This window comes from Callorhinus ursinus, unplaced genomic scaffold (genome assembly GCF_003265705.2).
Source record: "Callorhinus ursinus isolate GAN/ISIS: 27379988/994484 unplaced genomic scaffold, GSC_fseal_2.0 scaffold3, whole genome shotgun sequence".
Classification (NCBI taxonomy): domain Eukaryota; kingdom Metazoa; phylum Chordata; class Mammalia; order Carnivora; family Otariidae; genus Callorhinus; species Callorhinus ursinus.
In genome coordinates this window covers 50582848-50596431 of record NW_027397065.1, presented here as the reverse complement: position 1 = coordinate 50596431, position 13584 = coordinate 50582848, and the positions used below count along the sequence as shown (strand labels likewise).

The 13584-nt window shown below is 49.6% G+C and overlaps 1 protein-coding gene across 1 annotated transcript in view; it reads right to left on the bottom strand.

Moving 5' to 3' along the window:
- Positions 1 to 5372, bottom strand: part of CCDC69 (coiled-coil domain containing 69) — a 36189-nt gene extending 30817 nt beyond the window's left edge. Inside the window, exon 1 of the mRNA XM_025867530.2 lies at positions 5190 to 5372. Coding sequence (XP_025723315.2) covers positions 5190 to 5237 — 48 coding nt within the window. The 5' untranslated portion in view covers positions 5238 to 5372. The remainder of the gene's footprint in view (positions 1 to 5189) is intronic.
- Positions 5373 to 13584: the final 8212 nt, after the last annotated feature.

Genomic DNA, 13584 nt, shown 5'->3' with positions numbered 1-13584 from the left:
TAATTTGAAGTTTTATCTTTTCTGCCCTCTTTACAATAAAAAAGACATGAAGCATGGGCTCCAAACTCAATACCCAATTGAGGCAAAGATGGAAGTCTTTAGGTGGCTGGGGACATATCCTGCCCCTGGGGACCTACATTAGCCACCTGGGAATTCGACTACAAAGGAAAAGAACAGAATTAAAACCACCTACATGTGCAGAAAACGTGTTGCCAAAGATTGCGTCTCTAAGGCAAGGATTATCAGAAAGTTTTCTAACGTCTTAGGTCACTAGGTACAGATGTCCTGTTATAAAATAGAAATCTGGCTTTTGACCTCCCAAGATTTTCAGAGTGCATACATATGGAAGCCTATGTTGGCTTTAGCTGTGGTGATTTTATGGGTTGGGCAAAAACCACCAGCTCAGAGGCTACATACACACCAAAGTCTCCATTATGCTTGGGGCAGAGGGATCAGGGCCCAGGAAAGTCCTCTCAGGTTCCTTAACCATCCCACCCTCGGCAAACCAAGCTAAAAGGTCAGATTTGCCTTGTTCCTATTGACCAGGTGTCAGGAGCCCGGACTTTCCTATATACCACTCACCCCAACACAACTGTCTAGTCCCACCCCACCAACCTTCAAAACCCAGCGAAGAGTCCAGCTCTCTCAGGAGGCCTTCGCTCAGCCCCTCCTCTCCCCTCTGAGCTCAGAGCCACCTCTCCCCCACCCATCAGGATGAACATGCCAGGATGCTCATGAAGAATGAGGGTAGGAGTGGGGAATGCAAACAACCAAGTGTCCAAACTGGTTACATAAGCCACAGAATATTAGTTGGCCATTAAAAATCATGTTTCCATGGACTATGTAACAGGAATGCCTCCAGCAAAATATTAACTAGAATATAACCACTTTAAAATATAGTCCCAGTCGTGTAAAAATAGTCACCCTCATGTGTATTATATATATAGGAAAAACAGAAGGGCAGTGAAATGTGCACAGAGGCTATGTCTTAATGGTGATTTTTAAACTTCTTTATATTTTTCCAAGTTCTGAAATTTTGCCTCAAACATTACAACAATCAAAATTAGATCTCTTAAGCAGAATCCTAAATATTTACTAGTCCTAGGCTTACATGCCCTCTTCTAGTCTTGCCAAAATGTCACCTGACCTGTTTGAACTCCTCCGGAGATGGAGAACTTGCTACCTTTCTTCCTCACGAGAAGGAGAATCTGGCTTCCTTTAGCTTCCCCTCAGCGGCCACAACTCTGCCTTCTGGAACAACAGAGAACAAGGCTGCTCCCCACGTCCCCTTGGCAACACTTCAGAGATTCGAAGGCAACGGCCAGGCTCCAGGCTTCATGTCCCCAACCCCAACAGCCTTCCAAGGACATTAATGTCCCCCTGTCTCCCACACCCCTGGTACAATCCAGGCAGTGATGTCCGTGAGGTATAATTATATCTCCCTGGCATTACCCACATCACCTCTTATCAAAGGCATGCCACTTGCCAGTCAGTGTCTCAGAGGCTCTGTTGCATGCCTTCTTTCAACTAATCTTTAGAACAACCTTATGACCCAGGAGCGAATCTCACACCTATCTCACAGATGAGGAAACCAAAGCATGGAGAAGCCAAGCCCTTTCCACAGCCACTTAATGGAGTGCGACTGAGCCAGGACTGAAGCAGCACCTAGCACCCAGCCCACTGTGCCCAGTGAGGAAATGAACACATGAGCCCAGCTCTAAAGCCCACATCCTTGGCGTCCACGGTTTGTTTCCGGATTCCGTAGGCCTATGCCGGGCCTATACCCTGCACCCCAGGGTAGCCAGGTCATTCACTTCTGCATCCGTCCCCCTCTCTCACCGGGCCTGCTACGTGGAAGTGCTCCTGAAGGGCTCCTGAAAGCCGGAACCATTGAGAACCCGTTGCCCGAGGCCCAGCTGTGGGAGCAGTGCTGAGTGGGTTCTCTGACTCTCTGCTCGGTGGCCAGAGCCAAAGTCCTGGGGGCTGGGGAGTTCGGACATCATACCAGGCACACACACACAGAGCGTTGGCCATGAGGCGCTAGGTGTCCCTCCCCACCCCTGCCCAGGGGGGCCTCTGGACTCCCCTGTCACTCCTACAGGCAAGTCCCTGGCAAATTTGTTTCCTTGGCCCCTCCCCTCTCTTCCAGTCTCCTCCCAAGTCCTCCTGGGGACATGACCACAGCACCCATGGTCTCAGTCAAGACGGGTTTAGGAAGGACCAGACAGTTCAGATGGCTCCTGAGCACCTACCTGCCAGGGATCCCCACTCAAGCATCCATCAGGATTTCAACTCATCCCAATAAGGCAGTGACTTAGCCTCAGGTTGGGTCTCCTGGCTAAGGCCACCAGGCACAGGAGACTACAGAACTCAGCAAACCCTCTAATCCTTGAACTTGGAAGGACTGAGAGGTCCTAGCGGTCAAGCCTCTGTCCCTAGCCAGGGTAGTCCCCGCTCAAAGTTCTGAGCTCATTCCTTGCTGCCTGCCACCTCCACTTTCAACAATGAGCCCCGTCATCCTGCACTTTCTCTGGCTCAGCCTCAGCTCAGGCTCTTCGCTCTGCCTCGACTGTAACTCCTACCAAACCCTTCAACGTTCAGTCAAGGCATCCCCACACCCCATCTTCCCCCATCCAAGGAGTCTTCCTGTGTCTCTTGAGGCTGGGTGAGGTCCTGCTGCTGCACCCCGGGCTAAGCCCTAGCCTGGCTGTTTGGCCCTCATTTGTTCACTCAGCTAGCTCTGCAGCACTTGCTCTGTAGGAGGCAATGAGCACCAGATGGGGGGTGCAGAAAACCAGGCTCAGGTGAACAACTTTGTCATCAACTGGCTCTATGACTTTGGACACATCACTCCTCCCTGAACTTCCGTGTCCTCACCTGTGGAGTGGCAAAGATTTGGCAGCTCAGCCTAGCTTCCAGGGCTTTTGTAAGGCCCGCGGGATGTGAAAGCTCTCTGTAAACTGCCATTCAGGGTGAGTCATTGTTGCCATGACCTAACCCTTCTGTGGTGTGAGCTCATTTTTGTACATCCCATCCTTAGAGCCCTGTGCCCCCCCGGGGGACTGACAGCTGGTGGGGATGGCCTTGGGAGCTCAGGCTTTCCGGGGTTTGGCACCTGGATGAGAAACTGGGCAGGAGCACAGCCTGGAGAGATGGAAACAGGAGCGAACTTTAAATGAACTGGCTTATAGATCCTGCCACACGGGGGCAGGGGCCTGGCATTTCTGGGGCAGGAAGACATGCCGGACTGCCCTGAGGCAACGGAATGAAGGCTTTAATGCCAAAGGGCTTTGGAATCAATAAGAAGCCACTGGAAGCCAGAGACAAAGAGCAACGGACTAGGGGGCCGGATACTGGGGTTCCATTCTAAGTTACTCTGTGACCTCAGTCAAGACCCTTCCCTTCTTCAGGCCTTACCCTCTGCTCTGCACATCAGCCCAGGTGGTACCCAGGGCCCTTTCCCACTGGGATCGTCTGTGCGGGCTTTACTTGCCCTTCACAGCTTGTGGGCGGGGGTGTCGTCCAGTTCAGGCTGTGCCAAGGACAGACAGGGACAGCTGGTAAGGCTCTTGGAAGGGCAAGGAGGCAGGGGAACCCATGCTCACTGTGGAAGGGTCAGGTCTGGAACAGGGCCCCTCTTTAGGTCTCCTTCCGCCCCTGCCTAGATGCAATTCCCTCTTGGCCCACTTTGCAGATGGAGACGTTGACACAGGTACAGAGAACACAGACTCTCAGACCCTTAGAAATCATCCTGCTCATCTCCCTCCCTTCTCCATGTAGAGGGAGAAACTGAGGCCCTGAGAGTGGTACGAGCTTGCTTGAGGTCATGTATCATGTTTATTATGGCAGAGCCAGGACTGATGTCCATCTATCACTGGCTCCATTCTGGGTCTCAAGCCAGGCTCAGCTTTCTCTGCCCACCATCCCCATCAGCCAGCCCTCGGCTTCCACGGTGGCAAGCCAGCCTCAGTTTCCCTGTTGGAGTAAGGGAAGACAGGAGGGTTTCTCGGTCAGAGCTTGGTGAGGTTTCTTGAACTAGGAATAAAGAAGGAGTAAGAAGCATTGTACTTAGGGTGAAAACTCCTCTCCCTGAACTAGCACAGGGCAGGGAAAGCTTGCCTTGGCCCCAGTAAAGCAAGGGGGGGGGGGGGGGGGGGGGGGGGGGGGAGAGAGAGAGAGAGATTTATTTGAGTTTTATGAAAAATAACGACATTTGGTTGCAGTGTGGGGCCTCTCAGGGTCTCCGGAGGACTGCTCATCAAGTTTATGGGACCACCTCCTCCCACCTGGCTGAAAAGCAGGGAGTAGTAGGAAGAAGGGTTAGAACTTGAGGGTCCTTCTTTCCCCCTCTGCGCCTCGGTTGTTCCCCCGAGGAAGTTGTCCTCTGGCTCCAGGCTCTGACCTTCTGTGCTGGTCAGAACCCAAGGGGCACCTGGTCCCACTGTCAGAAACCCGAGTAGAGTCTCCTGGGCCCTAACCCAGCTCCGAGGCCCCTGGGGGAGGGACAGGAAGGAAAGGAAGGGCAGCAGCAGGCGGTAGATGTCCTCCCTCTTTGGCCCCTCCCAGCTACCCCCAGGACAGCCCACACGCACCGGCTTTGGGGCCTGAAGAGGCTCGAGACCGGCGCTTCTCAAACTTTAAAGCCTGTTGTAATCACCTGGGACAGCTCGCTAAAAGGCAGGTTCTATTTTGGCAGGTCCGGGGCACTGCCTGAGATTCTGCATTTCAAACAGGTCCCGGGTGGTGCCGCTGCTGTAAATCCGTGGACCACTCTGAGAGTAGCGGCCTCAGAGATTGTGTGCCTCAGAACGGTGGGAAAAGCGGAAGGCCCAGAGAGGTCAAGTCACTGGTCCGTGGCCACACAGCGAGCAGCCCCGGACGGAAGGAAAAGGGCACCTGCCATAGCACTAGACGTTTCCCCGCTCTGGCCGCCGGAATTAGCCGCGCTTCCCGGGCCCAGGGGCCGTGTCGGTAAACTCGGCTGCCCCGAGCGGCTCAGCCCGCGGCCGGGGCTAAGAGCGCCGCCCGGCCGAGCTTTCCCCGCCTCCCTCCGCGCCGGCCTCTCCCCGTCCTCCGCCCGGCTCCCTGGGACGACCGGAGGGGGCCGGCGGCTCCGAGAGTCCCTGCGGCGGAGCGGTTCCGCACCCTCCTCCCCTCCCGAGGCAAACTTCGCCGCCGGAGCCCTTTACCTTTTTGGGGGCTTTGCAGCAGCTCAGCCTGCTGTGTCCGCAGCCCATCCTCCTCCGGGGACTCCCGGACGCCGCCTCCCAACTCCGGGGCACTCCCCGGAGGACCCAGCCGTCGCGGCCCCGCTGAACGCCGCGCGCCCGCCGGCCGGGGCTGCCGGCGAGACCCTGAAACTGAACCTGGAAGCGCAGACTTGAGCCGGAGCTGGGGCGGCCGCGCGCCGTAAATACCCGAAGAGCAGGGCCTCCGCGAAGCCCGCGGGGTTCGCGGTGCCGCCGCCCGAGGCAGGTGACCAGAATCTCGGTAAATGATAACAACCTTGGGCCAGGGCAGAAGAGATCCCTAGGAGCAACGGATGCTTTTCCGGGCCCTTGGCGGAGAAAAGGCCAGGAAAAAAATTAAAACAATTACTTAGAAAACACAACAGCTACCATTTCTTGAGAGCTGTTTCTGTGCCGGCTACATTGTACATATTACTTTATTTTTTCCCATCTCCTTGCAACAAAGGTATTATTCCTTCCACATTACAGGTTAGGAAAATGAGGCTCAGAGACGTGATTTGCCTAAGCTCACGTTGCTAGTGAGTACCAGAGCCCAAATAAATTCCAGTTCTAATTCCCGAACCTAAGCTTTGAACCACTTCCCTACAAATATATAATGATACTTACTTAGTTTAATTTTAATGCCTCTTCACTTCTCGGTCAATAGTTCTTCCCAGCTCACAAGCATCTGTAACACTGTCCAACTTGGATAGATGTTACCCATTACAACACTTTGTGAAGCAGACAAGCAGATGCAGTGGGAATAAGGGACAGAACAGGTCACTACCTGGGGAAGAGAACTTTTATTTACCCTCACTCTGTTACTACCTGAGGTTTCTGAGAGTGGCAACGCAACAAAACTACACCTAACTTTGAAAATCAGTGTGCATGTGTATCTGCGTGTCTATTAGCAAATGACACCAGGCCAGAGAAACTTGGGAAGGTCTGCAAATGTGAAAGGGACTTACAGTCATGAATGAGGAAAGAGTATGAGACTATAAAGGAACTTCCCCCTCCACCGAGTATAAAACCAATTGTAGCAGGTTCTAAGGAAGGAAACTAAGGACACAGATGATATGAGGTTCTTGGAAGGAAGAATAATATAGGACAGTGGTTCACAAAGTGTTGTCCCCAAATCAGCAGGATCCACACTACCAGACAGCTTTGTTAGAAATACAAATTATCAGGCCCCACCCCGACCTACAGATCCTAGACTCTGGGGATGTGGCTCAAGAATCTAGTTTCACAAGGCTGGCAGGTGATTCTGACCCCTGCTAAAGTTTGAGAACCATTGCCGTAGGATGTGCTGAACAGATAATGAGGAAAAGTGTCTCCTTAAATTTACAGTGTTTATTGAAACAGTGTTCAGGATTTAAAAACAAATTAATAAACCAACAAACAGGCAAAACCCAAAACAACCTACATATCCAAGAAAAAGGAGGTTAGTTAAATAAATTAGGATATATCTATAAAAACAGAAAGTCATGTAAGCAGTAAAAATACTCATGAGGATGAATTTTTTTAATTAAAAGAAGTAACAAATCCATTATTATTTTTAAAAAGTATTAATAGAGATTACCTTTCTATAGGTGAGATTTTAGATATTTTAAACAATGCGTATATGCTTATGACTATTGTTATAAGAAAATCATTACTGTGAGAGGAAAGTTTTAAAAAAATATGTTTCTAAATCCATTCGTGAGACTGAGACTAGTTTTTCACCATCAAGTGAATCATGGATTAAAATATATGAAATCCCAAAGAAAGGGACAATGTGAATTAACTAGGTAGAAAAGAAAAAAAAAAGACAAAATGGCCAAAAATGTGTGGGGAGATCATAACCAGGAGTGCTCTGTTTGATCCTCAACCAGTTGCTTCCCCTTTTGGAGAGTTTCCCATCTGAACACTGAAGAGTTGCACTTTCCAAAATTGATCTGAAATTTTAATGCCAACAATTGAAGTCAATGGCTTGGGCTGGTAGGTAGGAACTAGGAAGGCAAATTCTATTCCTGGAGCCTCTGTTCCCAAGAGCTCTTGCCTCCAGCTTCTTTGAGCTTCCTGGGAGACCCAGGCTCAGATTTCCCACTTTCATACAACTGGCTTTTTGGTGATACGCTTTAAAGCTCTGGCCTAGGAAAAAACTCTAAAGAGTTATTTTGATTTAGTAACTTGAGTTTGAATATCGAAATTTTCGGTGGTTAATGTGCCAGTCAGGTTAGGTTAGGTTTTGCCGAGGTAGTGAAACACACAAAAATGCATTGACTTATCATGAGTGAAGCTAAGTTTTGCTCCCACTGCATGTCCAGCATGGGGAGGCAGGGGACTCTGCTGCACACAAACATTCTACACCATCCTGTGATGCAGGCATCTCAACACTAGGCCTTCAAGTTTTGCCAGCACATGAGAAGAGCATATAGAGAGAATGATGCGTAGGGTCTTAAATGCGTCCACTCATAAGTGACACACATTAAGTCTGCTCACATTTTATTGGCCAAAGCAAGTCACATGGTCATGCTCAACTTCAGGGGGATGGGAAAGGACAATGTGTACCCAAAGGAGAGGAGAACCAGAAATACTGGTGAACAGCAGAAATGTCAGCCATCAATGCGCCCATTTCTTGGGCAAGTAGGGTGACTGACTCATCCTGGTTTGCTCAGGATTTCTGCACTTTTAGCTCTGAAAGTCCCATGTCTCCTCAGTCCTAGGTCCGCTGGGATGATTGGTCACCCTTTGGGTAAGGCATGGTGAAAGTACAAGGGAAGGAGACTCAGTTTTTGTCCTTGGATTAGTTATAATCTGCTTTTGTTTTTCTTACATTAGAATTATATATAGAACAAGAGGGGGAACAATATAAAACAGGTTATAAAGCTAATGTTAAGTTGTGGAAAGTATTAGTATTAAAGGAAGATAAGAGACCATAGTGGATAGGGGTTAGGGAAGGAGGACTTCCTGGAGGAATACCAATACCAAAGGATGTTCATGCTGAAAGGAATCCTACCATCTCAGGTTGGTGTCTGTTGCTTGCAACTAAGACAAATTTGTTTAATAATTTCCCTTCTAGGTGTTTGTGCAGTCTCTGTTTTCGTACTTCTAGCGATGGGGAGATCACTACCCATCTTCTCATATCTAGGGAAAGAGGAGAAGCAGAGAAGAGCCATTACAAGAGGGAGGAAGAGCATGAGTCCAGTCAGGGTAGAGGGTGAAGGTTGGGGAGCTGGGGGATGAGGAATTAGAGTTGGTGGCTAGGTAGTGTGTAGGGGGACAAAAGTCAGGGACAGGGTGGGCTCTTTGGGGAAAGATTGGAAAGAACACTATGGGGATTATCCTGAACTTCTTTCATAAGAGAAGTACAATATACCTATATATAAAAACTTTTGTATAAAATTTCAGGCAATTCAGGGACCCTCGAAGCCCCTGCAGTAAGGCTGTATGTGCATCTCTGGTTAAGAACCTTTGAACTCGGGGCGCCTGGGTGGCTCAGTTGGTTAAGCGTCTGCCTTGGCTCAAGTCATGATCCCAGGATCCGCGGGATCGAGTCCCGCATTGGGCTCCGTGCTCAAACGTGGAGTCGGCTTCTCCCGCCCGCCGCTCCGTCTGCTTGTGCTCATGAGCGCGCTGTCTCTCCAACAAAAAATAAATAAAATCTTTAAAAAAAAAAAACCTGAAAGCTTTTTCTGTTCGGGTTCTTCCGACTGAGCTCAGTTGTTCCCCGAGCGTGTGGTGTGCCCGGAGTGACTTTCTGTGCCACCCTTCTGTGTGGGTTGTGGTCCCACCGAACACCCAGCCGCAGACCCAACGCCCTCCCCTCCCAAGAGCCTGCGGCACCCGTCCTGCAGCTCTCTCGGCGCACGTGAGGCTTTCCTCTGACTTGTACTAGTTTGTGGGCTCTGTGGGTCCCCACTCCTAGACTAAGGGTTACACAGCTCCGTCTCCTCCCTCCTTACCCCACCCGGTACTTAGTAGATTGTGGCAGAGACTTCCAGTCACCTTACTCTGCTTCCATTCTTCCCTCTTCCTTAGTTAATAGAATCATCCTATTCTCTGGGGCAGCAATGTGTGGACTAGCGGGCTACTTGCCCAGCTTCCCTTGCATCTAGGGTCTAGGGGTGGCTGGTGATATGTAAGGAGAAATTACTGGTTGGGGCTTCCAGGAAAACTTATTTATTTTTTTTAAGTGAGAGAGAAAGAGGAGAGACAGAGGGAGAGAGAGAGAGAATCCCAAGCAGGCTCCATGCTCAGCACAGAGCCCGGCATGGGGTGGATGCCATGATCTCGAGATCACGACCAGAGCTGAAATCAAGAGTTAGAGGCTCAACCACTGAGCCACCCAGGCACCCCTCCAGGAAAATTTCTAATAAGGAAATGACTCAGCTGGGAAGAGGACTCCCCCTTTTCCTTGACCCCACCCCCTTTTCCTGCCTGGAATACAGACATGATGGCTGACTTCCAGCAGCCATGTTATTCCCCTGAGCAAAAAGATAGGAGCCTGGATCTCTGATGGATTTATCAAGCCCCCACACCAGCCTTGTTCAATTGCTTCCTAATTTTTTCACACAATAGAATAAAAAACAAATTTGTTTAAGCCACTGCCATTGAGATTCTGTCACTAGCAGCAGAAAGCAATTTCTAACCAATGCATAGGTCAGTAATTAAGGTTTATTATATTGGACTTAATTGGAATGTTTTCCTTTTGGAGACCCCCAGCTTCAGTTCTGGAGGTAGGAAGTGAGGCTCTGTTGAGAAAGGTTTGCCAGACCTTTGATGGAAATGTTGGTTTTGATAGCTTCCTCTTGAAATTATATATAAGAGGAAAAAATGAAAGAAAAAGTTTTTGAGTCTTTAGGCTTTTTGTTGTTGTTAAGTAAGGTCTACCCCAAGGTGGGACTTGAACTCATGACTCTGAGATCATGAGTAGCATATTCTACTGACTGAGCCAACCAGGCACCCAAGTCTTTAGACCGCTATTGGAGTATTTCTCAAGGAATGGGCAGGCTCATGTGCTTTGGAATCCTCTGGAGCCCTCCCTCTTTTCCTATCTATCAGGAACTGGAGAATCCGGTCTAAGGAATATTCATACTGACGTTCAAGCCTTATGGCTCCAATGGTTGTGGTGGATCATCAGCTCAGCAGGGAATCAAGTTGCTACATTAATTATATTGAATTGTGTGGAACTGAATCAATGGGGAAGTTTTGGGAAAGGAGAAGGGAGCCTGAGTAATGCTAATGAGCGAGAAGCCACCCTTGCCTATTTTCCTATTTTTGGTTCCCCAAACCAACATTTCCCGGGGTTTGGGATTTGGGGCTGCCTTGGGAGAGCAGGCAGGTAAGATTCACTTTACCATTTTCTTTACCAAAAGTTGATTTGTGTCAATAATCATTGGTTCATGTTATCTCTGTTGGATAAAGTTCAGATGGAAGTTCTCAAGAATCTTATATGTAATGCAGAGTAGGAGAGGATCAGCATCATGCAGGGATTTTCTCTAAGGAAAACTGCCCAGCACTGTAAGTGGGCTCTGGAAACTACAAGTAATGAACGGGAATGGACATTTGTTCACATCAATGGTTCTCAAATGTGGTTCAGGGATCGGCAGCGGCATCCCCATCTCTTGGGAAATTGTTAGAAATTCTTGCTCCCTTCCCCACCCCCCAAGACCAGCTGAATCAGAAATGCTGGGTGTGGGGCTTAGGCATCTGTGTTGTACAAGTCCTCTGGGTCATTCGGATGTATGCTTATGTTTGAGTAGCTTCGACCTTTATTCCTCCTCCTGTCTGACGGCGATTTTTTTTTAAATGGACATAGAAATGAGGTAGAGAGTGAGGTCCAGGGCTCAGTGAGTCTATGTGTGAGCCCCATTTTCCATGTTTGAGACATCCTTGGCTGAGCTAGTGTCTAGGTCACCCCCACCTGTACCCTCCATGTGAAACACAGGGGACTGTGCTGTGGGTTCTGAGCCAGGCCCTGAGTCATCTCACCTCTAGAACTAAGAGTGAGTCCTTCTGGAGAGAGTCCTCTGGTGAACAGTTTGTTGATTTAAATGTAATTGAACGAGCAGGAGTGCAACACCAGCTGGGGGCTTTCCGGGTCAAAGATGGATATTCACTTGTCTGGCTGCACCTAAGTCTGTAATGGACCTGTCCCTCCTATGTGTCTCTTTCATCCCCTTTATCAGAGGATGGCTTGTACCTTCTGCATGTTTCTACCTGATACCATGTTCTTGATTCCATTCCGTTTCAAACATACTTGTACATCCTTGTTCAGTGGGATCCCAGTTTCTCCGGGCCCACCTCATTCTTCAGTTTGAAAAATGAATACTTGTCCATCTATGTCAACTGCTATGTACTCACAATTTAAGCCACCCTTTCCCAACAGATAGCTGCCCCATCCCCCGCGTCTCGGTCCTCCTGGCCCTGATGACACCCTCCTTGCTCCGTTCCAACGAGAGCATCTTACCTGTAGGAAAGTAACTGGAATGAGAGTCAGAGGATGGTGAGGACAGACACTCTGCTTCCCAAGTCCAAAATTGGAGCACATGATTTGACAAAGGAAAGTGTGACATTTATATTTTTTATTGACCTGATTCTATTCATTCATTTACTCTTTGCCAACAGACCGGAACTTCTGGAATACCTAAATAGATTATAGGGACAAGGAAGTCCAATATTGGTGCTCAGACTCCGAGGTGGCGTTCTGTTTCCCACAACTGGTAGATGGGAGTGGCCCAGAACATATGTGAGAAATAATGTAGGTCCAAGGCTTAAAACCCAAATGTCTATGGAGCTGGGTTGGTACATTAATTAGGAGGGGTCCAGCGGGAGATGGGGGCAGGGTGCAAACTGGGGACCCCCATTGCCATCTAAAAGGAGCACCAGTGGGCGTGCTGCAGTGGATGGGCATCAATAGGACATGAAGGCCCAGGCTGGCCTGACTTTCCAATTGTTCAAGAGAAACTAGAAAGCTGTCTTTGTTTTATTTTGTTTTTTTAATGTAAAATCTGCCTCCTCAAACCATCATGTAAGCTAAACAAAATATTTACAGCAGGTTACATTGCAGGGGCGCCTGGGTGGTTCAGTCGGTTCAACATCTGCCTTCGGCTCAGGTCATGATCCCAGAGTCCCGGGATCGAGCCCCGCACCCGGCTCCCTGCCCAGCAGAGAGCCTGCTTCTCCCTCTGCCCCCTCCCCACTTGTGCTCTCTCTCTCTCTCTCTCTCTTTCTCGCTCTGAAATAAATAGATAAAATCTCAAAAAAAAAAAAAAGGTTACCTTGTCTCTGCTCCAGGAGACATGTAATGTAACAAGGGGTGTGGAAAAATACCATGAAGCAGGAGGAATAACGAATTCCATCTGGGAGAGAGCAGGGCAGGGCAGGCTTCACCAAGGATGTGATGTTTGAGGGGGGCTGGGCAGATTTAATAGGGGTTCTTCTTGTCAAGAAAGTGATGGATGTAGCTAACATTACATGTTAATGTGGTGGTGATAATTTTGCAACATATACGTGTATAAAATTAAAATTAAAAAAAAAAGAGAGAAGGGAAGATCTTTCAGGCCTGGTGCTGTGTGGGTTTTTAGGGGGGCTCAGTGGCTCAGTGTGGCCGGAGGGCTGGTGAATGCAGGGAGCGAGGGAGGTGCAGATAGACAGGCAGGAGAGGCCTTGAAGGCCCAGCTTTTACTTTGTCCTGTGGGCAGTGGGAGCGGCACAATGAGACTGGTGTTGTAAATGGTCACTGGGGGCTCCGGTGGAGGGTGGACCTAGAGAGCTCTGGCCCAGAGCCGTCAAATATCTACTGGAATGGTTTGGGAGAGAACTGGAACAGACCCAAAAGGCACTTCAGTCTGGAAGGACCGCAGCCCCCAGGTCCAGCTCCGGCCCTGCCCTCACTGAACTCCCAGCCTGATATAATACGGGAACTACGGTGGCGGCGGGCGCTGCAGTGTGTGGGGTGCCTCGGGTAGGCGGGTGGGCGGGCAGGCGGGCAGGCGGGCAGGCGGAGAGCAGTTTCCTCCCCTCTTAGCCTGGGAGGTGGTAGCCAGCAACGGCAGTGTTGTGGTTACCAGGGCCTTGGGTTACAACACATGTTTGTTTTTTAAAAAACGTTGTAATACCTTTTAAATCAGGGCCCTGGACAGGATCCAAGGACAGTAGAAAGGACCAGCCCCTTGGCACTTCTTAAAGAAGCAGCTGCAGAGGGTGGCAGCCTCGGGAACTTGGATTTCTGCGGGGCTTGGAAGCCGGGGCAAGGCAGAAGCAGATTGTATCTCCAGCTCACCCATTCCCGCTCTTCCTTCCTCAAGGCACTTTTGCATCCAGAGGACTTGAAGATGGTCAGTCTCCCAAGCTGCCTTGAAAAGCCAGAGGC